General features: G+C 62.0%; 2 protein-coding genes across 2 annotated transcripts; both read right to left on the bottom strand.

Annotated features, from left to right (window-relative positions):
• Positions 1–1,880: 1,880 nt before the first annotated feature.
• On the bottom strand, positions 1,881–6,786 carry LOC309604102 (trypsin-like; the record flags this gene model as incomplete). The annotated part of the gene is made up of 5 exons (XM_082339017.1): positions 1,881–2,036; positions 2,955–3,091; positions 5,212–5,465; positions 6,452–6,614; positions 6,705–6,786. 5 exons carry the CDS (start codon positions 6,784–6,786, stop codon positions 1,881–1,883), a joined length of 792 nt encoding a protein of 263 aa, XP_082195143.1.
• Positions 6,787–13,609: 6,823 nt separating this feature from the next.
• On the bottom strand, positions 13,610–21,519 carry LOC309604098 (trypsin-3-like; the record flags this gene model as incomplete). Its single annotated transcript, XM_082339014.1, has 5 exons — positions 13,610–13,771; positions 15,766–15,902; positions 17,193–17,446; positions 18,887–19,049; positions 21,483–21,519. The coding sequence occupies 5 exons, from the start codon at positions 21,517–21,519 to the stop codon at positions 13,610–13,612; spliced, it is 753 nt and encodes a 250-aa protein (XP_082195140.1).
• Positions 21,520–27,007: the final 5,488 nt, after the last annotated feature.

The following is a 27,007-nucleotide window of genomic DNA, read 5'->3' as shown; positions in this document are numbered from 1 at the left end:
AGCCACGCCCCCACGGGGGGAGGTGACACGCCCTCGCACAGGACGCCCAACCAATGGTGTGGCTCCAGTTTGGGGGTGGGACTTGGGGAGAGCTCGACCAACGGTGTGGCCCCACTTTGGGGTGGGCGGGTCTTGGGGAGAGCTCAGCCAATGGTGTGGCCCCACTTTGGGGTGGGCGGGTCTTGGGGAGAGCTCAGCCAATGGTGTGGCCCCACTTTGGGGTGGGTGGGTCTTGGGGAGAGCTCAGCCAATGGTGTGGCCCCACTTTGGGGTGGGCGGGTCTTGGGGAGAGCTCAGCCAATGGTGTGGCCCCACTTTGGGGTGGGCGGGTCTTGGGGAGAGCCCAGCCAATGGCATTTCCCCGATTTGGAGTGGGAGGGTCTCGGGTTGAGCCCAACCAGTGACATTGCCCCAGTTTGAGGTGGGTGGGTCTTGGGCAGCGCCCAACCAATGGCGTTTCCCTCATCTGAGGTAGGTGGGTCTTGGCAAGAGCCCAGCCAATGGCGTTTCCCCGATTGGGGCTGGGCCGCCTGGCTGAGGTGGCCCCGTCGTCTCTTCGAAGCTCAAGCGCTGGTGGCCACGCCCCCTCCCCAGGTGGCACCTTCCAACCGGGCAACGCCGGGTCCTCCCATATCAACCTCCCAAGGCAAGGCCTCGGCGTGGCCGTGCCACCGACGGCCGTGCCACCGACGGCCGTGTCACCGACGGCCGTGCCACCAATGGCCATGCCACCGAAGGCCGTGCCACCGACGGCCGTGTCACCGATGGCCATGCCACCGACGGCCGTGCCACCGACGGCCGTGCCACCAGAAGTCTTGAGTCCTCCTCGGCGAGCCAAAGCCTCTCCAGATGCCTCCTCCAGAAGGAAGGGTTGGGTAATCCTTGTTGGATTGGCCAACCCTTTGTTGGGTTGACCAACCATCATTGGGTTGGGTGACCCTCACCGGGTTGACCAACTCCCTTGGGTTAGCCAATCATCACCAGCGTGGTTGACCCTCATTGGGTTGGCCAACCACCGTTGACCATCTCCCTTGGGTTAGCCAATCATCACCGGCGTGGTTGACCCTCATTGGGTTGGCCAACCACCGTTGACCATCTCCCTTGGGTTAGCCAATCATCACCGGCGTGGTTGACCCTCCTTGGGTTGGCCAACCACCGTTGACCATCTCCCTTGGGTTAGCCAATCATCACTGGCATGGTTGACCCTCCTTGGGTTGGCCAACCATCATTGGTTGGGTGACCCTCATCGGTTGGGTGACCCTCATCGATTGGGTGATCCTTGTTGCATTGGCTGATGCTCATTGGGTTCTTCATTCCCATTGGGCATCTCCTATTGGATGGCCAGCGGTGATTGAGTTGGGCGGCCATCTTTGATTGGTTACCCTCGTTGACTTGACCAACTCCATTTGGGTTGGAGGACTTGTCCACGTCCTCAGCGCCATCGATTGGCCACCGCGGCCCCGCGTCTCGCTCCTTGGGAGACGGCAGGTGAAGGAAACGAGCTTTGGCTTCAAATAAAATCACCTTCTCCTCCCGGAAAGTCACAGTTTTGGGGGATGATGGGAAGGATCTGACCTCAAAGTCCGTGGCCACGAGTGGCCACTGGGCCTGTGGATGACCCTGGAGGAGAAGCGATGGCCGGGCTTTATCTCGAAATCGATTTTTTGGGGGGGGGACAGGTCGAAAGGACAACATTTCCCACCAAACATCACAACGCTTTTAATTTCTCGTGCCTTCCCACCCACCCTCTCCCCAGCTTCACCAGGTGACCCCACCTCTCCCCACAGCCTCTCTCGTCCCAGCGTCCTGCCCCGGCGAGCAGTGGGAGCGTGGACGTGGTCCTCCGCCCTCCCCTTGGGCGCTTGGAGCTTGCTGGATTGTCACTGGTTGTCCTTCATGGTCTTCTGGATCCACTGGGCGTATCTACAGACCTTGGTGTAGACACCAGGTCTCTTGGGTTGCCCACATTTCTCCATGCCCCAGGACACGATACCTTGGAGGGTCCCGTTGCAAACCAGAGGTCCTCCGGAGTCGCCCTATGGAAAGACGTGCTGTGAAGCCACCATTCTCCACAAGGTCACCCAACCCTCGTTGGGTTGGCCAACTCTTTGTGGCTTGACCCATCATCGTTGAGCCTCGTTGGGTTGAGTGAGCTCTCTGGGTTGGCCAACCGTTGGTGGGTTGGCCAACTGCCATTGGCTTGGTCACCTCCAACTGGTTTAGGTCAACCTTTTTGGGGTTGATAATCCACGATGGGGTTAACCAACCCATGCCATTGGGTTGTCCAACTCTTGAGTTGTTCCACCATCGTTGCGTTGGGTGACCAACTCCTATTGGGTCAGCGAATGCTTGGTGGCTTGTTTAACCATCACCGGATTGGCCAACCACCCCAGTGGGTTGTCCACATCTCTTTGGGCTTTCCAGCCATTGCCGAGTTGGCCAATTCTACTTGAGTTGGCCAACCCTTGTTGGGTTGAAGAACCAACACGGGGTTATTCAACTCCTCTTGGGTTGGCCAACTATGGATGAGTTGGCCAACCCTTGTTGGGTTGAAGAACCAACACCGGGTTATTCAACTCCTCTTGGGTTGACCAACTATGGATGAGTTGGCCAACCCTTGTTGGGTTGAAGAACCAACACCGGGTTATTCAACTCCTCTTGGGTTGGCGGACTCTTGTTGAGTTGGCCAACCCTTGTTGGGTTGAAGAACCAACACGGGGTTATCCAACTCCTCTTGGGTTGGCGGACTCTTGTTGAGTTGGCCAACCCTTGTTGGGTTGAAGAACATCATTGGGTTGGCCAACCGCGAGGTTGGGTGACGCTGGCCACCAGAGGAAGACCTCATTGTGATGCCAAGGGGATGTCACCTTCTGTCCCCGAGGTCCACCTTGGCGACACGCCCCCCCCCCTCCCCCCGGGGAAAATTTGGCAAGAGGGGGACAGTTTGGTCGTACCTGGCAGGAGTCCCTACCGCCTTGGAGGCTCCCGGCGCACAGCATGTTCTCGGTGATGGAACCGGGGTATAAGCGGCGACACTCGGCCATGGAGAAGATGGTGACGTTGACGCACTGCAAGACGTCCGGGTAAGAAACTGAGACGGGAAACGGAGCGGGGTGGGAGGAAGAAAGAAACCAGAGCAATCGAGCCGGGAATCGGCAGAAATCCGCGTCCCACCCCCTCCCCCCCCAAAAACCCCCCCCGCCTCCCGGCACCGGCGCCCCCCGCCCCGGCGAAAAGTTGTGGTTTGCTTCTCCAGCTTGGTTTTGGGGAGAAAAAGGAGTTCTTTGGGGGTGTTGGCAAACTCTCGGGGTGGAGACACAGCGCAACCTCGTCCCCGGGGGAATTTCTGAGGGAAATTCCAGAAAAAGGGGCTTTTTTTTGGGGTGCCTTCTCCTAAATTATTGTTCCGTTTTCCTTTCCTCTCATTTAATTTTAGGATATTACTCTTTTATCCCATTTCAGCCTTTTTTTTCCTTCCGGGGTCTCGAAGTCAGTTTTAATTTTATGCTCTGCGCTATTTAACTTATTGAACTTAACTCATTTTCTTCCTTTTAATTTCTCTTTGGTTTGCGTTGCCGTTATTTGATCGGTTCCCCCCCTTCCTTTCCCTCCTTTCCTTTTCATTCGATCGAAATCCGTACTATTTCTGTCTCATTTAATCCGTTATTCGATTTCTAGGGCTTTAGACGTTTTTCGGCTCTTCCTTCTTATTTCTTTTCATCCTATCTGGTATAAATGAACCGAATTTCAGGTTAATTCCTTCCCTTTCCTCCTCTGCTGCCCCTTTTTTGTTCCCGTTTCTTAGGAGGGGACCCAGGTGAGGGGGAGGGGATCACGGTGTCCAGGAGACCACCCAGATGTCCAGGAGAGGACCCAGATGTCCAGGAGAAGACCCAGGTGTCCAGGAGAGGACACCAGTGGCCAGGAGGGGACCCAGATGTCCAGGAGGGGACCCAGGTGTCCAGGAGAGGACACCAGTGGCCAGGAGGGGACCCAGATGTCCAGGAGGGGACTTGGGTGTCCAGGAGAGGACCCAGGTGTCCAGGAAGGGACCCAGATGTCCAGGAGGGGACTTGGGTGTTCAGGAGAAGACCCAGGTGTCCAGGAGAGGACCCAGGTGTCCAGGAGAGGACCCAGATGTCCAGGAGGGGACCCAGATGTCCAGGAGAGGACATCAGTGGCCAGGAGGGGACCCAGATGTCCAGGAGGGGACTTGGGTGTTCAGGAGAAGACCCAGGTGTCCAGGAGGGGACCCAGGTGTCCAGGAGAGGACCCAGGTGTCCAGGAGGGGACCCAGATGTCCAGGAGAGGACATCAGTGGCCAGGAGGGGACCCAGATGTCCAGGAGGGGACTTGGGTGTTCAGGAGGGGACCCAGGTGTCCAGGAGAGGACCCAGATGTCCAGGACAGGACCCAGATGTCCAGGAGAGGACACCAGTGGCCAGGAGGGGACCCAGATGGCCAGGAGGGGACTTGGGTGTTCAGGAGGGGACCCAGGTGTCCAGGAGGGGACCCAGGTGTCCTGGAGAGGACACCAGTGGCCAGGAGGGGACCCAGATGTCCTGGAGAGGACACCAGTGGCCAGGAGGGGACTTGGGTGCTCAGGAGAAGACCCAGGGGTCCAGGAGAGGACCCAGGTGTCCAGGAGGGGACCCAGATGTCCTGGAGAGGACACCAGTGGCCAGGAGGGGACTCGGGTGTTCAGAAGAAGACCCAGAGGTCCAGGAGAGGACCCAGGTGTCCAGGAGGGACCCAGGTGTCCAGGAGGGGACTTGGGTGTTCAGGAGAGGACCCAGGAGTCCAGGAGAGGACGTAGGTGCCCTGGAGAGGACCCAGATGTCCAGGAGGGGACATACGTGCCCAGGGGGGGGACTTGGGTGTTCAGGAGAAGACCCAGGCATCTGGGGAGGGGACCCAGGTGTCCAGGAGAGGACCCAGGCACTCATGAGAAGACCAAGGTGCCAAGGAGATGACCCAGATGTCCAGGGAGGGAAAGCCAGACCTCCAGGAGAGGACCCGGACCTCCAGGAGGGCACCCAGACCTCCAGGAGAGGACCCAGACCTCCAGGAGGGGATCCAGACCTCCAGGAGGGCACCCAGACCTCCAGGAGGGGACCCAGACCTCCAGGGGGGGATCCAGACCTCCAGGAGGGGACCCAGACCTCCAGGAGGGGATCCAGGCATCAGGAAGAGGCCACGGGTACTGGGTACCTTCTGGGGAGCTGGTGGCCCCCCATCCTGAGGTGACACAGGTAGTGCCAGGCTCTGGGAGGCAGGAGGCCACGGGGACGGGCTGGATCCTGCTGGTGAGGGTGACGGGCGTCAGGAGCTTTATCATCATGATGTCGTTGTCCTTGGTGGTGGGGTTGTAGTTGGGGTGCGCCACCAACTTCTGCACCATCTTCCGCACCTCGCCCCACTCCCGCGTGTAGAGGTTGTGCTTGCCCAGGCGGATGCTGGTGGTCCTACGGCAGGCAGGAGGGACGCGTGGGACACGCAGCGAGGTGGCTAGGACCACAAGACCATGGGCCACAGTGTGGCCACGGCATTTGCGGGGGCATGGCGTGGCTGGGATGCATGGGACGCGGACATCCTGGTCCATATATGGGACATAGAGACTGGGACGTGGCCGTGGCTCCTGTGGGACGTGGCATGGCCAGGACATGTGTGGGACGTGGGGACTGCAGCATGACCGGGGCATGCGTGGGATGTGGCCAGGACATGCAAGGGACACGGCCCGGCCCAGGGAGACCATGGTGCAGCCATGGCACGTGGTGGGACACAGAGTGTCCAGGACACGTGTGGGACATGGAGACCACGGTCCACGTATGAGATATGGAGGCTGTGACACGGCCACGGCACTTGTAGGACATGTGTGGGACATGGGGTCCGTAGCATGGCCGGGACACGTGTGGGACTTGGCATGGCCCATGTGTGGGACACGGGGTCCGTAGCATGGCCGGGACACGTGTGGGACTTGGCATGGCCCACGTGTGGGACACGGGGGTCCGTAGCGTGGCCGGGACACGTGTGGGACTTGGCATGGCCCACGTGTGGGACACGGGGTCCGTAGCGTGGCCGGGACACGTGTGGGACTTGGCATGGCCCACGTGTGGGACATGGGGTCCGTAGCGTGGCCGGGACACGTGTGGGACTTGGCATGGCCCACGTGTGGGACACGGGCTCCGTAGCATGGCCAGGACACGTGTGGGACATGGGGATCGTGGTGCATGCGTGACACACGTAGGGCCCGGCATAGCCAGGACACGCGTAGACCACAGCATGGCCATGACACGCGTGGGACCACGACACAGGACACGCGTGGGCCATGGAGACCATGACACGTGGGACCGGGGCACACCACGGCAGGGCGGGGTGGCACACGTGGGGGTGCAAGCCGCGTGGGGCAGGGGCTATGGCAGAAACGTGGCACGCAAGACGTCACCCTTACCCTGGCGTGGTGCAGTGGGCCGCCGTCACCACCCACTGCCTGGCCACCAGGACGCCGCCGCAGTAGAGCTTGTACATGTCGAGGATGGCCACCTGCCACGGCTGCGAGTGGGGCTCGCAGTCCATGCCGCCCACCACGCGCGTTTCACCCGCCACCGAGGAGGCTGCAAGGGTTGAGGGACCGGGGAGACACGTGTTAGTGCCACCGCACGCGTGTCCGCACCGCTGGTCGCACCCTCCACCCCTGCACTCACCTGTGGATGCCACCAAGACCAGGGCTGCCAGCAGCTTCACGGTGTCCCATAGCCTGGAGGCCACCATGGCTTGCACCTCCATCGCCGTGGCCGCTGTGGGGCAGAGGTGTTAGTCCCACGATGAGGGGGGGTTTGCCCTTGATGGCTTCACCTGCCCCACTTCCCACCCCAGGAGATGTTTCGTGGGGCATCGTGGTCCCTCCACGCATTTTGGGGTGGGGGCATGGCGGTAGCTCGCCACCATTTTGGGGTCTACACCAATGTGGTTGCCCTCCCCCCACCTCGGTCCCCTCCACCCAGCGGTCGGAGCTGCACAATTCGCCCTGTCATCGCGCTTTTGCAACGGTGACATCATTATGCCAAGTGCCACGGCGGCAATCAACACAGTCATCGTTAATGAGGCCCGTAATTATGGGCTCCACCAACTCCTCCGCCTCCCCCCTCCTTGGCTCGAGGCGATTGACCTCCCAGCACCCCACACTGCCCTTGGATGCCTCCCTCGGGCTGGGGGCCGTGGGTCGGGCCCCCTGGAGATAGGGGTCGTGGCCCCCCCACCCCCCCCCCATGGTTGGGGGGCACGGTTATGGGTTGGAGGCACCCTTGGATGTGGGGCATTGCTCTCCGTGGCCATGGGTTGCGGGTTGCAAGGACACGGCTCGTTGCTCCGGGTGGTTGTGGGCCCCCACGGCTGTGGGTCGTGGTGCCCCGTGGGTCACGGTTCCCCATGGCCGTGGGTCATGGTTCCCCACGGCTCTGAGTCACGGTTTCCCATGACCGTGGGTTGGAGGCACCCATGGCCGCGGGTCATTGCTCCCCGTGAAGGTGGCTCATGGTTCCTCACGGCAGTGGGTCCTTGCTCCCTATGGAGAAGGTTTGTGGGCCCCATAGAAGTGGGTCAAGGCTCCACGTGACCATGGGTCACGGTTCCCATGGCCATGGGTTGGAGCCACCCATGGGTGTGGGTCACCACTCCCTGTGGACATGTGCCATGGGCCCCACAGATAAAGGAAATGGGTCCCATGGGCGCGGGTCATTGCTCCCCATGGACAGAGGTGGTGGGCCCCACGGACGTGGGTGGTGGGCCCCACGGATGTGGGTGGTGGGCCCCATGGACAGAGGTGGTGGGCCCCACAGACGTGGGTGGTGGGCCCCACGGACGTGGGTGGTGATTCCCTGTGGAGAGGCCGGATGAGGATGGGAAGCTGAGGGAGGAAGGCTGAGGATGGAGGGATGGAGATGGTGGACGGAGGGATGGAGATGGTGGACAGAGGGATGGAGGAAGCATGGAGGAGGAGGGATGGATGGAGGAAGAATGGAGGAGGAGGGATGGATGGAGATCTGGGATCGAGGGAGGAAGCAAGCGTGGAGAAGGAAGGAGGGAAGGAAATCAGGGATGGAGCAAGCGTGGAGAAGGAAGGAAGGAGACCAGGGATGGAGGAAACATGGAGAAGGAGGGATGGATGGAGACCAGGGATGGAGGAAACATGGAGAAGGAGGGATGGATGGAGACCAGGGGTGGAGGAAACATGGAGAAGGAGGGATGGATGGAGACCAGGGATGGAGGAAACATGGAGAAGGAGGGATGGATGGAGACCAGGGGTGGAGGAAACATGGAGAAGGAGGGATGGATGGAGACCAGGGGTGGAGGAAACATGGAGAAGGAGGGAAGGCTGGAGACCAGGGATGGCTCAACCATGGAGAAGGAGGGATGGATGGAGAGCAGGGACGGAGGAATGGATCAAACCTGGGGAAGGAAGGATAGAGGGAGACCAGGGATGAAGCCCACAAGGAGGAGGGATGGCTGGAGACCGGGGGCAGCAGGCGGAAGGAACGACCGCGGACCGTGCCCTCTTGCCGAAGGGACCCCGTCACCCCCCCTCCCCCCACCCCCCGATCCCGGCAAACCTCTCCGCAGGTCCCCGCTGTCCCCCACCGGGGGTTGGGGTGGTTCATCCCCTTCCTTCCCGACCGAATTCTCCCGATTCCTGGCCTCCATCCCGTCCGGTCGCGGGGACGGGGCGAACTCTTCGTCTCTTTGTATCCCTCCGCCACCCCCCACCCTACACCAAAAAAAAAAAACCACCACCAAAACAACCACCGGCCCCGGCACGTCTTCTTCTCCGCCGTCGCCGCCGCCGCCGTTCCGCGCCCGTCCCTCCCACGTGAGCTCCGTCGGTTTTATAACGGCGTCGGGGCCCGGCCCGGCTCGTCCCACCCCGGGGCTGAGCCGGAGGCGTCTGACGGGCGCGAAGACGCCTCGCCGCCTCCTTCCCTAATCCCTCGTCGCTTCCTCGGCACCGCCTCGCCTTGCTTCACGGGCGAGAGGCGCTGATTGGTCGGTTGGCTCTGGCGGGCATCGGCCGCGGATTGGTTGGTTTCGGCGCCGGATGACCGCACGGGGACGGTCGAGGCGATGCGGAGGTGCTGATTGGTCGGTTGGCTTTGGAGATGTGACAATGCTGGTAGGTCAACCGGCTTTGGAAAGCCGAGGCAGATGATTGGTCGGTCGTGTTGGAGGCAAACGCATCACATTGGCCAGCGGCTTTGGAGCCCGACACGATCTGATTGGCCAATCACCGCGCACGGTGATGGGCCAGCTGGCCTTGGAGATGTGGACGTGTTCATTGGCTAACGGCTTTGGAGACCGGCACGCGCTATTGGCCAACTGCCTTTGCGAGCCGGCAAATCTCATTGGCCAGACGCTGTTGGAGACCAGCACGTGCTGATTGGCCAATCAACTGAAGACATCAGCATGTACCAATTGGCTGGCCGGCTTTGGAGACCAGCTGCTTGGCCAATCAGCTTCGGGGCCCATCAGACAGCGATTGGCTGGGCGCCTTTGGGGGCGGGAGCAGAAGACCGAAGCTGTGGCACAAGGTTCTCCAGCGCTTCCGTGGTCAACACAGACCATGACATGCGTGACAACACGCCTGCACGAGACACGCCCACGTGTCCGTGGCGCACGTCCGCACGGCCACAACACGGCTGCACATCCACACGTCCACGACACACGTCCACACGTCCACGACACACGTCCACACGTCCATGACACACGTCCACGACACACATCCACAACACACGTCCACAACACACGTCCACACGTCCATGACACACATCCACATGTCTGCACGTCCACAACACGGCTGCACATCCACACATCCACGACACACGTCCACATGTCCGTGACACACATCCACATGTCCACGACACGCATCCACATGTCTGCACGTCCACAACACGTCTGCACAGCCACACGTCCACAACACACGTCCACAACACGTCTGCATGTCCACAACACGTCTGCACATCCACATGTCCACAACGCATGTCCACATGTCCATGACACACGTCCACATGTCCACGACACGCATCACAACACGTTCACATGTCCACAACACGTCTGCACATCCACATGTTCATGGCACACGTCCACATGTCCACGACACGCATCCACAACACGTCCGCACGTCCACAACACGGCTGCACATCCACACGTCCACAACACACGTCCACACGTCCACGACACACGTCCACATGTCCGTGACACACGTCCACATGTCCACGACACGCATCCACATGTCTGCACGTCCACAACACGTCTGCACAGCCACACGTCCACAACACACGTCCACAACACGCATCCACAACACGTCCGCACGTCCACAACACGGCTGCACATCCACATATCCACGACACACGTCCACACGTCCATGTGTCCCCAACACACGTCCATATGTCCACAACACACGTCCACACATCCATGACACACGTCCACAACACACGTCCATATGTCCAGACGTCCATGACACACGTCCACAACACGTCTGCACGTCCGCAACACACGTCCACACATCCATGACACGCGTCCACATGTCCATGACACACGTCCACATGTCCACAACACACGTCCACACATCCACGACACGCGTCCACACGTCCATGACACACGTCCATATGTCCACAACACACGTCCACACGTCCATGTGTCCACAACACACGTCCACACATCCATGACACGCGTCCACAACACAAGTCCACATGTCCACAACACACATCCACACGTCCATGTGTCCACAACAGACGTCCACACATCCACGACACGCGTCCACATGTCCACAACACAAGTCCACATGTCCACGCGTCCACACGTCCACAAGTCCACATGTCCACACGTCCACAACACACGTCCATATGTCCACAACACACATCCACACATCCATGACACGCGTCCACAACACATGTCCACATGTCCACATGTCCACACGTCCACAACACACGTCCATATTTCCACAACACACATCCACACGTCCATGACACACGTCCACAACACATGTCCACATGTCCACACGTCCACAACACACGTCCATATTTCCACAACACACGTCCACACATCCATGACAGACGTCCACAACACATGTCCATATGTCCACATGTCCACACGTCCACAACACACGTCCATATGTCCACAACACACATCCACACATCCATGACACACGTCCACAACACATGTCCACATGTCCACACGTCCACAACACACGTCCATATTTCCACAACACACGTCCACACATCCATGACAGACGTCCACAACACATGTCCACATGTCCACACGTCCACAGCACACGTCCACACGTCCGTGACACGCGTCCACACGTCCATGGGTGCGCGCTCGCGCTAGAGGGTGCTGTCACCCCGTACGGCCTGGCACGTGGCTTTTGGGGCGGGGCTTCTGGCCGGGAGGGGGGCGTGGCCAGGAGGTGGGAGGGGCGGGGCTTCCCCCTGTCAATCCCAAGCGGTCCCGCTGGGTGTAAATGGTGTAAACAGGGCGGTGCGGCATCTCGGGCGGAGCCGCACGCCGTGGGCTCGGCCGGACTGGTTCGCTCGGTGGGGGGCCTCGTTAGCGACCGCCTCATTAGCGAGCTCTTAATTGGGGGCCAATTAGGGCGCCCACACGCTCCCAGGAGGAGCCACGTCCCTGCTTTACGCAGCGCCGTCACCCCGGGCGCCCCGGGGGGTGAGGGGGTGTCCCCAGGACGCGGCGGTGGGGGCCGTGGCCTCCAGAGATGGACGCGTGCGGTGGTGACACGCCAGCCGTGGCCACCGGGCCGGGCATACGTGGTGGTGGGGGGGTCACCATCCGTGGCTTCCCGAGCCGCACGCGTGCGTCCTCCAGGCCTGGCCACGCGGGTCCTCTTGCTGTGGACATACGTGGCCTCTAGACCTGGACACGCGTGGCCTCCAGACCTGGACACGCGTGTCCTCCAGACCTCAACGTATGTCTTCCAGAGCTGGACATGGGTTGCCTGTCAGCACCAGACGTGGCTGCTCATTGCCACCGTGGCCACCAGCACCAGGTGTGTGGTTGTATATTGGCACCATGGCTACCAGCACCAGACACCCATGGCCATGGGTGTCCCACCATGGCCACCAGGTCCAGGTGTGTGGTTGTATGTTGGCACCATGGCTACCAGCACCAGACACCCATGGCCATGGGGCTACCAGCACCAGACACCCATGGCCATGGGTGGCCCACCATGGCCACCAGGTCCAGGTGTGTGGTTGTATGTTGGCACCATGGCTACCAGCACCAGACACCCATGGCCATGGGGCTACCAGCACCAGACACCCATGGCCATGGGTGGCCCACCATGGCCACCAGGTCCAGGTGTGTGGTTGTATGTTGGCACCATGGCTACCAGCACCAGACACCCATGGCCATGGGGCTACCAGCACCAGACACCCATGGCCATGGGTGGCCCACCATGGCCACCAGGTCCAGGTGTGTGGTTGTATATTGGCACCATGGCTACCAGCACCAGACACCCATGGCCATGGGGCTACCAGCACCAGACACCCATGGCCATAGGTGGCCCACCATGGCCACCAGGTCCAGGTGTGTGGTTGTATATTGGCACCATGGCTACCAGCACCAGACACCCATGGCCATGGGGCTACCAGCACCAGACACCCATGGCCATGGGTGGCCCACCATGGCCACCAGGTCCAGGTGTGTGGTTGTATGTTGGCACCATGGCTACCAGCACCAGACACCCATGGCCATGGGGCTACCAGCACCAGACACCCATGGCCACGAGGGGCCCACCATGGCCACCAGGTCCAGGTGTGTGGTTGCAGGTTGCCACTATGGCCACCAGCACCAGACACCCATGGCCACCAGGTCCAGGTGTGTGGTTGCAGGTTGCCACTATGGCCACCAGCACCAGACACCCATGGCCATGAGTTGCCCACCATGGCCACCAGCACAAGATATGTGGTTGCACGTTGCCACCATGGCCACCAGCACCAGACACCCATGGCTATGAGTTGCCCACCATGGCTGACAACACCAGGACATGTGGTTGCAGGTTGCCACTATGGCCACCAGCACCAGACACCCGTAGCCATGAGTTGCCCACCATGGCCACCAGCACAAGATACGTGGTTGCAGGTTGCCACCATGGCCACCAGCATCAGACATGGTTGCAGGTTGCCACTATGGCCACCAGCACCAGATATCCGTAGCCATGAGTTGCCCACCACGGCCACCAGCACCAGATATGTGGCTGGAGGTTGCCACCGTGGCCACCAGCACCGAACACGTGTGGCCACGAGTTGGCCACCAACCCCAACCCTCCGAACCGGGGCAATTTCCTCACCACGCTCACGGCGGCCATCATCCTCCCACGCCTCCCCCCGGCCCCACGGCCTCGGTGGCCACGGTGGAGCCACGGGACGGTGGAAGGTGGCCACGTTTCACAGGGCTTTATTCCAGGAGCTCTTCCCCGGCGCGCAGGGAGGGCGGCGTGGGGTGGGAGAAGGGAGAAGACGACCCCCCCGGGGTTTTGGGGGGGGGGGGGAATGGGGACGGGGGGGGGGGGAGGGGAAGGACTCTTCCTTGTGGGGGTGGCTCAGATGTGGCTGTTCCTCCTCATGGTGTCGTGGATCCAAGAGGTGAACTCGCAGACGCGGGTGTAGACGCCCGGCTTGCCCCGTTGCCCGCAGACCTGCATGCCCCACGACACGATGCCCTGCAGCTCGTCCCTGCACACCAGGGGACCCCCCGAGTCGCCCTGGCGGAGAGAAGAACCCCCCATGAGATGGCGCCGGGCTGGGGACCCCCCCAAAACCCCCCCCAACTCCACCCCACGGGGACCCCTCAGGCCCCAGGGTTCACCACCACGTCCTGCAGGGTCAGGGCGTGGAGACCACCGTGTCCTATGGGGTCAGGGCGTGGAGCCCACCATGTGCTATAGGGTCATCAAGATGTGGAAACCACCATGTTCTATAGGGTCAGGGCATGGAGACCACCATGTCCTATAGGGTTATCAAGACATGGAGACCACCATGTCCTATAGGGTCAGGATGTGGAGACCACCATGTCCTATAGGGTCAGGGCATGGAGACCACCATGTCCTATAGGGTTATCAAGACATGGAGACCACCATGTCCTATAGGGTCAGGACGTGGAGACCACCATGTCCTATAGGGTCAGGGCATGGAGACCACCATGTCCTATAGGGTTATCAAGACATGGAGACCACCATGTCCTATAGGGTCAGGACGTGGAAACCACCATGTCCTATAGGGTCAGGACGTGGAGACCACCATGCCCTGTAGGGTGCTGAGGCCCAGGAGGTCCCTATAGCACTGGGGAGGTCCCTATAGCGCCATGGGGTCCCCATAGCACCCAGGGGGGTCTGTAGAGTTCTTGGGGTCCCTATGGCACCCAGGCCTTCCTATAACGCCCTGGGCATCCTATAGCACCCAGAAGATCCCCATATTGTCTAGGGGTCCCTATAGCACCAAGGAGACTTACATTGCCTGGGAGTCCCTATAGCACCCAGGGTGTTCCTATAGAGCCTGGGGGTCCCTATAGCACCCAGGGGGCCTTGTGGTCCCTTTAATGCCGTGGGGGTCCCTATAGTCCATATAGGAGCTGTACAGTGCTTGGTGGTCCCTACAGCACCCAGAAGATCCCTATAGCAATTAGGGGTCCCTATAGCAACCAGGGCATCCCTATAGGGCCCAGGGGTCCCCATAACACCCAAGCCTCCCTATAACACCCTAGGGGTCCCTATAGCACCCCGAAGGCTATATGTTGGTTGCCTTGTGGTCCCTGTAGCGCCTAAGGGTCCCTAGAGCATGTGGGGGGGTCCCTATAATGCCTAGCGATCCCTATAGCACCCAGGCGTGAGCATGGTGCTTGGGGTGGGGTCCCTATAGCACCCGGCGTACCTATGGAACCCAGGTGGTCCCTATAGCACCCTGCGGGGTCTTTAAAGCACCCCTTATAGCACCCAGGGGGGTCCCTCTAGCACCCAGGGTGCTGTACAATCCTTGGGAAGGTCCTATAGCACCCAGAGGCCCCTATAGCACCCAGGGGTGTGCATGGTGCTTGGGGAGGGGTCCCTATAGCACCCGGTGTACCTATGGAACCCAGGTGGTCCCTATAGCACCCTGCGGGGTCTTTAAAGCACCCCTTATAGCACCCAGGGGGGTCCCTCTAGCACCCAGGGTGCTGTACAATCCTTGGGAAGGTCCTATAGCACCCAGAGGCCCCTATAGCACCCAGGGGTGTGCATGGCGCTTGGGGAGGGGTCCCTATAGCACCCGGTGTACCTATGGAACCCAGGTGGTCCCTATAGCACCCTGCGGGGTCTTTAAAGCACCCCTTATAGCACCCAGGGGGTCCCTCTAGCACCCAGGGTGCTGTACAATCCTTGGGAAGGTCCTATAGCACCCAGAGGCCCCTATAGCACCCAGGGGTGTGGATGGTGCTTGGGGAGGGGTCCCTATAGAACCCAGCGTACCTATGGAACCCAGGTGGTCCCTATAGCACCCTGCGGGGTCCCCGTGGTGCTCAGAGGGGTCCCTCCAGCCACCCGTCTCCCCACGACCCCATACACCACGGCGTTGGGTTCCTCTACTGGTCCTCACCGCCAAGTGGGCGGGGTGGCCCCGCCCCAATTCTTCTCCGTTGGCGACAGGGTGGGTGGAGCCACCCGGACCCCACCCTATCAGGTTGGGGGGGGGGGGGGCGGGGCAGCACCCTACCCAGACCTACCTGGCAGGAGTCGGTGCCCCCCGAGCTGACGCCGGCGCAGAGCATGTTCTTGGTGATGCCTTTGGGATAGAGTTTGCCGCACTCTTCGTTGGGCATGGTGTAGACCACGCCGCACTGGAGAACGTCGGGGAAGTAGCCTGGGGACAGTGGGACACGGTCAAGGGTCCTGGCCCACCCCTCAGCCCGGGGGGAGGGTGCCAGGGGAGCATGGGAAGGGTGGGAGCCTCTCGTTCCGAGGGTGATGGCCCCCCATGGAAGATGGCCTCAAGATGAGGGATGAATGGTCACCTTGGAGGTGATTTGGGGTCTCCTGTGGTCGTGGCGTGGACTTGGTGGAGAAGGGAGATCTCCACAGCCACCCCATGGACCACTGATGGACCCAGGACTCTCCCCGGGGGAGGTGGCCCCAAGACATGGAGGTGGCCCCAAGACACACTGAGATGGCCCCAAGACACGCTGAGATGGCCCCAGGACACGCTGAGGTGGCCCCAAGATGCTGACATGGCCCCAAGATGCTGACGTGGCCCCAGGACACGCTGAGATGTCCCCAAGACGCTGAGATGGCCCCACAATGCTGAGGTGGCCCCAAGATGCTGAGACATCCCCAAGATGCTGAGATGGCCCCACGATACTGAGACGTCCCCAAGACGCTGAGGTGGCCCCAAGACACACTGAGATGGCCCCAAGACACTGAGGTGGCCCCAAGACACGCTGAGGTGGCCCCAAGATGCTGACATGGCCCCAAGACGTTGACATGGCCCCAAGACACGCTGAGGTGGCCCCAAGACACGCTGAGGTGGCCCCAAGACACACTGAGATGGCCCCAAGATGCTGAGATGCCCCCTAGATGCTGAGGTGGCCCCAAGACACACTGAGATGGCCCCACGACACGCTGAGGTGGCCCCAAGGCATGCTGAGGTCACCCCAAGACACGCTGAGGTGGCTCCAAGACGCTGAGGTGGCCCCACATCCCTTGAGGACCCCCCACCATGGTACGAGGAGATGTTTCCACCTACCTTCAGGGCTACTGGTGCTGCCCCAGCCCGAGACGATGCACTCGGTGTTGGGTGGAGGACAACGCTTGGGGAGCACCAAGGTTGAGGCAGCCCCAAGATGCTGATGTGGCCCCAAGACACACTGAGATGGCCCCAAGACACGCTGAGGTCACCCCAAGACGCTGAGGTGGCCCCAAGACACACTGAGATGGCCCCAAGACACACTGAGGTCACCCCAAGATGCTGAGGTGGCCCCAAGACACACTGAGATGGCCCCAAGACACACTGAGATGGCCCCAAGATGCTGAGATGGCCCCAAGACACGCTGAGGTGGCCCCAAGACACACTGAGGTGACCCCAAGACACGCTGAGGTGGCCCCACGTCCCTTGAGGACCCCCCACCACGTGGTATGAGGAGATGTTTCCACCTACCTTCAGGGCTACTGGTGCTGCCCCAGCCCGAGACGATGCACTCGGTGTTGGGTGGAGGACAACGCTTGGGGAGCGCCACGGAGTAGACGTGGTTGGTGAAGCGGACGGGCTTCTGGAGCTTCAGCAGCATGATGTCACTGTCATGGCTGGTGGGGTTGTAGTTGGGGTGGATGAAGGCCTTGGCCGAGGTGATGCACTGCTCCGTCCCTTCCTTGGTCTTCAAACTATGGTCGCCCATGCGGATGGGGATGGGGCTGGACAACGGAGATGGAGAAAAGACCGCGGTGAGGTTCCCTGGTGGACGTGGCACGTGCCATGAAAGGTCCACGTGGTGGTGGTGGTGGTGGTGGTGGGGGGGGGGGGTGGTGGTGGTGGTTGGGAGGAGCTCCTGAGAAGTAGGACAAAAAAGCTTCCCCTCCTCTCATTAATATCTTGAACCAGATGGGGAAACTGAGGCTCGGAGCCCAAAGTCGTCCAGCAGGTCAGCGAGACAAAGCGAGTCCTCCTGGTCCAACCCAAGTTGAAGAAGAACCGGCTCCAACCTGAGGACCCAGATGTCCTGGCCGCTTTCCAGATCCTCGCCGCACCCAGTTAAATCCTCAAACTGGGATTTTTTTTTTTCCCCCCATTTTTTTTTTTTCCTGGCTGATCCCCGGCGTCGGGAGAAGCTCAACCAAAACCGGGGAGGAACGGCCACCTTTCGACCTCGAGATCTCCACGACGTGGGGCTGGTGGCCTCTGTGGGTCCTCCCAGGGTCTCCTCCCTACCCAGGCCGGTCACACCAGTGCCACAGGCTCCTCAAACTGGTTTGCCCCCTCCACCCAATTTGTTCTGGTCCCAGTCTGCAGAACTGGTGGGAACTGGGAGAGGAGGAGACCTCGCTTCAGACCCAACCATCGGTCACCAAATTTGGGGGCAGTTTGGGTCCTTCTTGGCCAATCTCCCCACGTGGCCACCTCCCACTTGCCTGAGGTCATTCTGGGAGCCCAACTGGTGGTGGCCAACCCAGTTAGATGGTCATGCTGGGAGCCCAACTGGTGGTGGCCAACCCCATGGGATGGTCATTCTGGGAGCCCACCTGCATGGTGGTGGTGGCCAACCCAGTTAGATGGTCATGCTGGGAGCCCACCTGCATGGTGGTGGTGGCCAACCCAGTTAGATGGTCATGCTGGGAGCCCACCTGCATGGTGGTGGTGGCCAACCCAGTTAGATGGTCATGCTGGGAGCCCAACTGGATGGTGGTGGTGGCCAACCCAGTTAGATGGTCATGCTGGGAGCCCAACTGCATTGGTGGTGGTGGCCAGGCCAACGAGATGGTCATACTGGGAAGCCAATGGGATGGTGGCACTGGGAAGCCAACTGGATGGTCACGTTGGGCCATCGAGGTGGCTTCCTCTCTGCCCAGCAGTTAGCCACCCAGTTCCAACTGGTTGACTGGTTTCCTGGTTGATGGGAAGAAAGGGGTCCCAGAAGGCTGTGGGGCGGGGAGGAGGACCTCAGCTAGAGATGACCCCACCTCTGCCGTTGAGGTTCTCCACCCACGTTGAGATGAAACCCAACCAGGTCCTACCATCACCAAAGCCACCTCCAGTTCCTGGCGGACCTCTCCCAGTAACCCGGGGCCAAACTGGGAGCGGGGGGGAACCCCTCCTGCAACCCACGGTCTTCTGCCCACCCCACCCCACCCACCCACCTCTTGGTGTCGCAGTGGGCGGCCGTCAGCACCCACGACTTGCCGATGAGGACCCCCCCGCAGTGGATGTTCTTCTGAGGGCCCAGGAGGACCACCTGGTAGGGGTGACGCTTCTTCTGGCAGCTGTGGCCCCCCACGATCCGGTTCTCGTCCCCCATGGCCACTGTGGGAGGGCAGACGGGGCTCAGGCCCTCCCAGTTTCTCCCAGTTCCTTCCCAGTTCCCTCCCAGTTCCCTCCTAGGGGGTCTCCTGGGCCACCCAGCACCACCCCATGTCACCCCTGTGTCCTCCCAGCTCTCCCTCTCCCTCCCAGTGCCCCCAGTGACCTACTGCTTCCCACCCACTGCCTACCAGTGTCTCCCAGTGCCTCCCAGTGCACTCCCAGTGTCTCCCAGTGCCTTCCAGTTCCCTCCCAGTTCCCTCCTAGGGGGTCTTCTGGGCCACCCAGCACCACCCCGTGTCACCCCTGTGTCCTCCCAGCTCTCCCTCTCCCTCCCAGTGCCCCCAGTGACCTACTGCTTCCCACCTACTGCCTACCAGTGTCTCCCAGTGCCTCCCAGTGCACTCCCAGTGTCTCCCAGTGCCTTCCAGTTCCCTCCCAGTTCCCTCCTAGGGGGTCTTCTGGGCCACCCAGCACCACCCCGTGTCACCCCTGTGTCCTCCCAGCTCTCCCTCTCCCTCCCAGTGCCCCCAGTGACCTACTGCTTCCCACCCACTGCCTATCAGTTTCTCCCAGTGCCCTCCCAGTGCCAGCTGGTTTCCTCCCAGTTCCCTCCCAGTTCCCTCCTAGGGGGTCTCCTGGGCCACCCAGCACCACCCCATGTCACCCTTGTGTCCTCCCAGCTCTCCCTCTCCCTCCCTGTGCCCCACCGCTTCCCACTCACTGCCTACCAGTGTCTCCCAGTGCCTCCCAGTTCTTTCCCAACACTGCCTCATTCCCCCTTTGTGGCCCCCAGTGCCTCCCAGTGCCTCCCTGCGTCACACCATTTCCTCCCACTGCCTGCCAAGTCTTCCCAGTAGCCTCCAGTTCCCTCCCAGCACCTTCCATTGCCCCCAGTTCCCCCCGCTCCCTCCCAGTACACCCTCAGCACCTTCCAGTTCCCTCCCAGTACCCCTCAGCATCTCCCTGATGCCTCCCAGTGCTTCCCCATTCTGTCCCACGTGCCACCAGTGTGCTCCCAGTACCCCCAGTTCACCTCCAACTCTTTCCCAGTACCCTCCTGCAACCTCCTCATTCCCTTCTACACTCCACCAGTGCTCCCAGTGCTTCCCAGTGCCCCCCTTGCAGTGTTGCCCAGTACCTTCTCTTTCCCCCTTAGCCACACCAGCACCCTCACTGCCTCCCAGTGCCCCCAGTTCACCCACAGCTCCCTCCCAGTAGCAGTTCCATGCCGTCTGTTGCCTCCCACTGCTTCCTCTTTCCCTCCCACTCACACCAGTATGCTCCCACTGCCTCCCAGTGTCCCCAGTTCACCTCCAGCTCCTTCCCAGTACTCCCCAGTGCCCTCTCAAGGCCTCCTGGGGCCTCCCAGTGTCTTCCCAGTACCTTCCACTCTCTCTCCATGCCCTGACCAGTGCCCCCCAGTGCCCTCCCAGCACCCCCTAGCGCACCCCAGTTCCCTCCCAGTGCCACCACTTCACTCCCAGTGCCCCCAAGTGCCCTCCAGCACACTCCCAGTGCCCCCCAGTGCCCTCCCAGCGCCCTCTAGTGCACCCCAGTTCCCTCCCAGTGCCGCCACTTCACTCCCAGTGCCCCCAAATGCCCTCCCAGTGTCCCCCAGCAACCTCCCAGTGCCCCCCAGTGCCCTCCCAGTGCCCTCTAGTGCACCCCAGTTCCCTCCCAGTGCTGCCACTTCACTCCCAGTGCCCCCAAGTGCCCTCCCAGTGCCCTCCAGCACCCTCCCAGTGCCCCCCAGCACCTGTTAGTGCCCCTCAGTGCCCTCCCAGCACCCTCTAGTGCCCCCCAGTTCCCTCCCAGTGCAGCCACTTCACTCCCAGTGCCCCCAAGTGCCCTCCCAGTGCCCTCCAGCACCCTCCCAGTGCCCCCCAGCACCTCTTAGTGCCCCTCAGTGCCCTCTCAGCACCCTCTAGTGCCCCCCAGTTCCCTCCCAGTGCAGCCACTTCACTCCCAGTGCCCCCAAGTGCCCTCCCAGTGCCCTCCAGCACCCTCCCAGTGCCCCCCAGCACCTCTTAGTGCCCCTCAGTGCCCTCCCAGCACCCTCTAGTGCCCCCCAGTTCCCTCCCAGTGCCGCCACTTCACTCCCAGTGCCCCCAAGTGCCCTCCCAGTGCCCTCCAGCACACTCCCAGTGCCCCCCAGTGCCCTCCCAGTGCCCTCCAGCACACTCCCAGCGCCCCCAGCGCCCTCCCAGTGCCTCCCAGTGCCCTCCCAGTGCCCCCCAGTGCCCTCCCAGTGCCCCCAGTGGCCTCCCAGTGCCCCCTAGCGCCCCCCAGCACCCTCCCAGTGCCCCCCAGCACCCTCCCAGTGCCCCCCAGTGCCTCCCAGTACCCCCTAGCGCCCCCCAGCGCCCTCCCAGTGCCCCCCAACGCCCTCCCAGTGCCCTCCCAGTGCCCCCCAGTGCCCCCCAGTGCCCTTACCAGTGGCCAGGAGCAGCAGCGACAGGAGGCGCTCCATGGCGGCGGGCGGGTGGCGGGAGGAAGAGGAGGGTGGCCGGGCGCCGGGCCCAGCCCCTTAAATCCCCGTCGGGCCCCGCCTGGGCTGGGGCCACCCTGGGAGGGAGCGGGGCCGGTCGGGGCGGTCTCACCCTCCCGCCACACCCCGGCCCGGGGCAGCACAGGTGCCAACCAGTGCCTCCCAGTGCCTCCCAGTGCCTTCCCAGTGCCTCCCAGCGCCTTCCTAGGGCCTTCCCAGCGCTTTCCCAGGGCATCCCAGGGCCTCCCGGGGCATCCTAGGGCCTCCCAGTGTCTTCTGAGGCATCCCAGTGCTTTCCAGTGCCTCCCAGTGGCCCCTGGTGCTTCCCAGTGCCTCCCAGTGCTTTCCAGTGCCTCCCAGTGCTTTCCAGTGCCACCGAGCGCCTTCCCAGTGCCTCCCAGGGCTTTCCCAGGGCATCCCAGGGCCTCCCAGTGTCTTCTGAGGCATCCCAGTGCTTTCCAGTGCCTCCCAGTGGCCCCTGGTGCTTCCCAGTGCCTCCCAGTGCCTCCCAGTGCTTTCCAGTGCCACCGAGCGCCTTCCCAGTGCCTCCCAGGGCTTTCCCAGGGCATCCCAGGGCATCCTAGTGCCTCGCAGTGTCTTCTGAGGCATCCCAGTGCTTTCCAGTGCCTCCCAGTGGCCCCTGGTGCTTCCCAGTGCCTTCCCAGCGTCTCCTAGGGCATCCCCGTGCCTCCCAGTGCCACCTGAGGCATCCTACTGCTTCCCAGTGCCTCCCAGTGCCACTCAAGGCACTCCAGTGCCTCCCAGTGCCTCTCAATGCCTCCCAGGGCATCCCAGTGCCTTCCGAGACTTCCTACTGCTTCCCAGTGCCTCCCAGTGCCACCCGAGGCACCCTGCTGCTTCCCAGTGCCTTCCAGTGCCTCCCAGTGCCGCCTGAAGCAACCTGCTGCTTCCCAGTGCCTCCCAGTGCCTCCTGCGGCACTCCAGTGCCTCCCAGTGCCTCCTGGGGCATCCCAGAGCCTCCTAGTGCCTCCCTGTGATTCCCAGTGCCATCCCAGTGCCTTCTGAGGCATCCCAGTGCCTCCCAGTGCTCCCGGTGTCTTCTAGAGACTCCCAGTGCCTCCCAGTACTTCCCTTTGCCTTCTAGGGCTTCCCAGTGCCTTCCAGTATGTCCTCAGGCTTCATGGGGCCTCCCAGGGCCTCCCAGTACCTGCCAGTACCTCCCAGTTCAACCCACTGCCTGCTGGGGCTTTCCAGTGCCACCCAGTGCCTCCAGTGTCTCCCAGTGCCTCCCATTGCATCCTTGTGCCTCCCAGCATGTCCCAGTGCCTCCTAGTGCCTCCCAGTACAACCCAGTATGTCCCGTTGCCTTCCAGAGCATCCCAGTATATCCCAGTGCCTCCCAGCATTTGCCAGTAAATCTCAGTGCCTCACAGTGTTTCCCAGTGTCTCCCAGTCTGCCCCAGTGCTTTCCAGTACCTCCCAGTGTGTCCCTGGGGCAAAGCCCTGCTCCCCTGGGGCCTCCCAGTATATCCCAGTACACCTCAGTGCACCCCCTTAGCTCCTCTAGGACCTCCCAGTGCCCTTCTTATCCTTCCCAGTTCATCCCTGTACCTCCCAGTTCACCTCCGTACCTATCAGGGCCTTCCTGTGCTTCCCAGTGCTTCCAAGTGCTTCCCAGTATGTCCCAGTGCCCTTCCCAGTGCTTCCCAGTGTCCTTCCTGTCCTTCTCAGTGCCTCCCAGTGCCTCCCAGTTCATCCCCACACCTATCCGAGCCTTCCTGTGCTTGCCAGTATGCCCCAGTGCCCTTCCCAGTGCTTCCCAGTGCCCCTCCTGTCCTTCTCAGTGCCTCCCAGTGCTTCCCAGTTCATCCCCACACCTATCTGAGCCTTCCTGTGCTTGCCAGTATGCCCCAGTGCCCTTCCCAGTGCTTCCCAGTGCCCCTCCTGTCCTTCTCAGTGCCTCCCAGTGCTTCCCAGTTCATCCCCACACCTATCTGAGCCTTCCTGTGCTTCCCAGTATGTCCCAGTACCCTTCCCAGTGCCGCTCCTGTCCTTCTCAGTGCCTCCCAGTTCATCCCCACACCTATCCAAGCCTTCCTGTGCTTCCCAGTGTGTCCCAGTGCCCTTCCCAGTGCCTCCCAGTGCCTCCCAGTGCCTCCCAGTACCATCCTATCCCTTTCTGCCCTCCAGGCAGCCGCACCGGGGCCAAATGCCCCACGGCCACTTGCCAGCCCCCAGATTACCCACAACCCCCTGCGGCTCGTTAACGAGGGGGGAGGGGCTTCCCCACCTCGAGGCCCCTCCCACCTCCCGGAGTGGGCGGGGCCTAATTAGCACCTGGTAATGAAATCGGGGGGGGGGGGGGGGGGAGGGAGAGGAGACCCCAAAAGGAGGGGGCGGGGGTGGGCGTGCCTCAGTTTCCCCCCCTCCCCCATAATCCCTTAATGATGGGGCGGGGCCCCGCGCGGGGCCGGATCCCACCCACGGGATGAGGGTGGGGGAGGGGTGGGGGGCCACCCATGGGGGGGGAGGGGTGGAGGAGAGGGGATCCCCCCCAAAATGGGAGCAGAACTCAGGGGAGCCCCAAAGGGGGGGGGGGGAGGGGCGGACTTAAGGGGGGGCCAAGTGGGGGAGGAGTTTGGGGGACCCCAAATCTGGGGGAGGGGAGAGGGGACCCCAAAACAGAGGCAGAGTTCGGGGGACCCCAAATTGGGGGGAGAGGAAAGGGGACCCCCCCCCAAATCAGGGGCAGAGTTAAGGGGACCCCAAAGGGGGGGCAGAGGAAAGGGGACCCCAAAGGGGGGGTAAAGGGGACCCCAAAAGAGGGGCAGAGTTCAGGGGACCCCCCCAAATCAGGGGCGGAGTTAAGGGGACCCCCCCAAAACAGGAGAAGATCAGGGGACCCCAAATCTGGGGGAGAGGAGAGGGGACCCCAAAAGAGGGGCAGAGTTAAGGGGACCCCAAAGGGGGGAAGAGTTTGGGGGACCCCAAATCTGGGGGGGGGGGGGGGGCAGAGGAAAGGGGACCCTAAAGGGGGGAGTAAAGGGGACCCCCAAAAGAGGGGCAGAGTTAAGGGGACCCCAAATCTGGGGGAGAGGAGAGGGGACCCCAAAACAGAGGTAGAGTTCGGGGGACCCCAAAGGGGGGGGCAGAGTTTATGGGGGGCCAAGTGGGGGAGGAGTCTGGGGGACCCCAAATCTGGGGGAGAGGAGAGGGGACCCCAAAAGAGGGGCAGAATTAAGGGGACCCCCAAAAGAGAGGCAGAATTAAGGGGACCCCCCCCAAATCAGGGGCAGAAATAAGGGGACCCCCCAAAACAGGAGCAGTTCAGGGGACCCCAAAGGGGGGGGGGAGGGGGCAGAGGAAAGGGGACCCCAAAACAGAGGCAGAGTTAAGGGGACCCCAAAGGGGGGGGAAGAGTTTGGGGGACCCCAAATCTGGGGGAGAGGAGAGGGGACCCCAAAAGAGGGGCAGAATTAAGGGGACCCCCAAAAGAGGGGCAGAGTTCAGGGGACCCCAAAGGGGGGGCAGAGTTTGGGGGACCCCAAATCAGGGTCAAAGGGGACCCCAAAATGGCGGCCAAGTAATGGGGACCCCCCCAAAGGGGGGGGGCAGAGTGAAGGGGACCCCAAAACAGGAGCAGAGTTCGGGGCCCCCCCCCCCCCCCCAAAGCCGGGGCTGATGGCGGTGACCCCGATTCCCCCCTCCCGGGGCAACCAATGGGGTTGCTTCCTCCTGGTGTAAATCAGGAAGAGCCTCGGGGGCCAATGGGGTGGCTCCCCCCTCCCCGCCCCCGCCCTCCGTCCGTCCGTCCGTCCGTCCGCCCCCGCGGGGGCCCGGTGTGGCCTCGGTGCCACCTCCCCCCCCCCAAACCACCCTTGAGGGGACCTTGGTCACCCTTGGTTCCCACCAAGGCCACCCAACAGCCTCGTGTCACCTCCTGCCCCACGGCCTTCTGGGTATCGGTCGCACCGAGGGCACCCCCCCCCCCCGCCCCCCCCCCTTCCGTGTCCCCGTCCCGGCTGCGTTGTCATCGCCACCTCATTTGTCACCTCCTTCCTTCAGCCCCCGCCAGGTCCTGCCGAGAACCGGGGTGGCCGGTTTGGGCACCTCGAGGTGGCACCGGGGCAACGGGTTCAGCTTGGGGACCCTGGGCCGGGGATGGGGACAAGGGACAGGGGTGGGGCCGGGCATGGAGCTCAGAGGGATGTCACCCATGGGGACGGGCGCCTGTCCCCATCTCCAAGGTCAGATGCCACCAACGGGGACAGACACCCATCGTAGGTGCAGATGCCACCCATGGGGACGGGCGCCTGTCCCCATCTCCAAGGTCAGATGCCACCAACGGGGACAGACACCCATCGCAGGCGCAGATGCCACCCATGGGGACGGGCGCCTGTCCCCATCTCCAAGGCCAGATGCCACCAACGGGGACAGACACCCATCGTAGGCGCAGATGCCACCCATGGGGACGGGCGCCTGTCCCCATCTCCAAGGTCAGATGCCACCCATGGTGGTGGGCACCCATCGCAGGCGCAGATGCCACCCATGGAGGTTGGCACGTGTCCCCATCTCCAAGGCCAGATGCCACCCACGGTGGTGGGCACCCATCCCTGGCATGGAGCAAGATGCCATTGAGGGTGACGGCCACCGGTGGGCACGTTGTCACCCCTTGGTGTCCCCTTGGTGTCCCCCTGAGGTCTCCCATGAAGTTCTCATGAACTTGGCACCCTAAGGGACAAGAGGACTTGTCCCCACGGGGCTGAGGTCCCTTCAGGACTCCATGATCTGGGGACATCTGGGGACATCTGGGGACAGTCCCCAAACCAGCGCTGCCACCTCGAAGGGAGACCTCCTCCCGAGCTCCCCTCATTAGAAGATTAATTAGTCCTAACGAGGTTTCCCTCTCCAGAAGGCCATGGAGGACCTTCCACGAGGTCCTCGTGTCCCCGTGTCCCCAACCCCCCCGCTGCAGCCCCCCTCCCCCCCCTTCCCCGGGTGACCTTGACTTTCAACGAGGCTCCTAATTAACGCTGCCTTGCCTGCTCTAATTGATTTGTTCGTTAATTAGCTAATTAATGGCCTCGAGAGTTTGGGAGAAGAAAGTTCCCGGCACCGGTAGGTGCGCAGGGATTGGGCCGAGGATGAATTATTAATTATTAATTATTATTAATTAATCTGATTAATGAGGCCCTTTCCCCAGCGCAGGGTGGGGAGGAGGAGCCCGCGAAGGGGGGGGGGGTGTTGCTCGTTAGCGCTAACGAGGGAAAGCCGGCCGCGCCGCTCATTAAATGCCTGGTCCCCCCCCCCAAATCCAGTTACTCCTGCGATTCCCACTGGCCTCACTCCCCAGTGCTCCCAGTGCCCCCAGTTCCCACTACCCCCCCCCGAAATCCCACCCTAATCCAGTTACTCCTGCGATTCCCACTGGCCTCACTCCCCAGTGCTCCCAGTGCTCCCAGTTCCCACTTCCCCCCCCGAAATCCCCCCCAAATCCAGTTACTCCTGC

This window comes from Platalea leucorodia (assembly GCF_965183815.1).
Source record: "Platalea leucorodia genome assembly, contig: HAP1_HAP1_SCAFFOLD_345, whole genome shotgun sequence".
NCBI classification, from domain to species: Eukaryota; Metazoa; Chordata; class Aves; order Pelecaniformes; family Threskiornithidae; genus Platalea; species Platalea leucorodia.
This window is presented reverse-complemented; position numbering and strand designations above follow the sequence as displayed.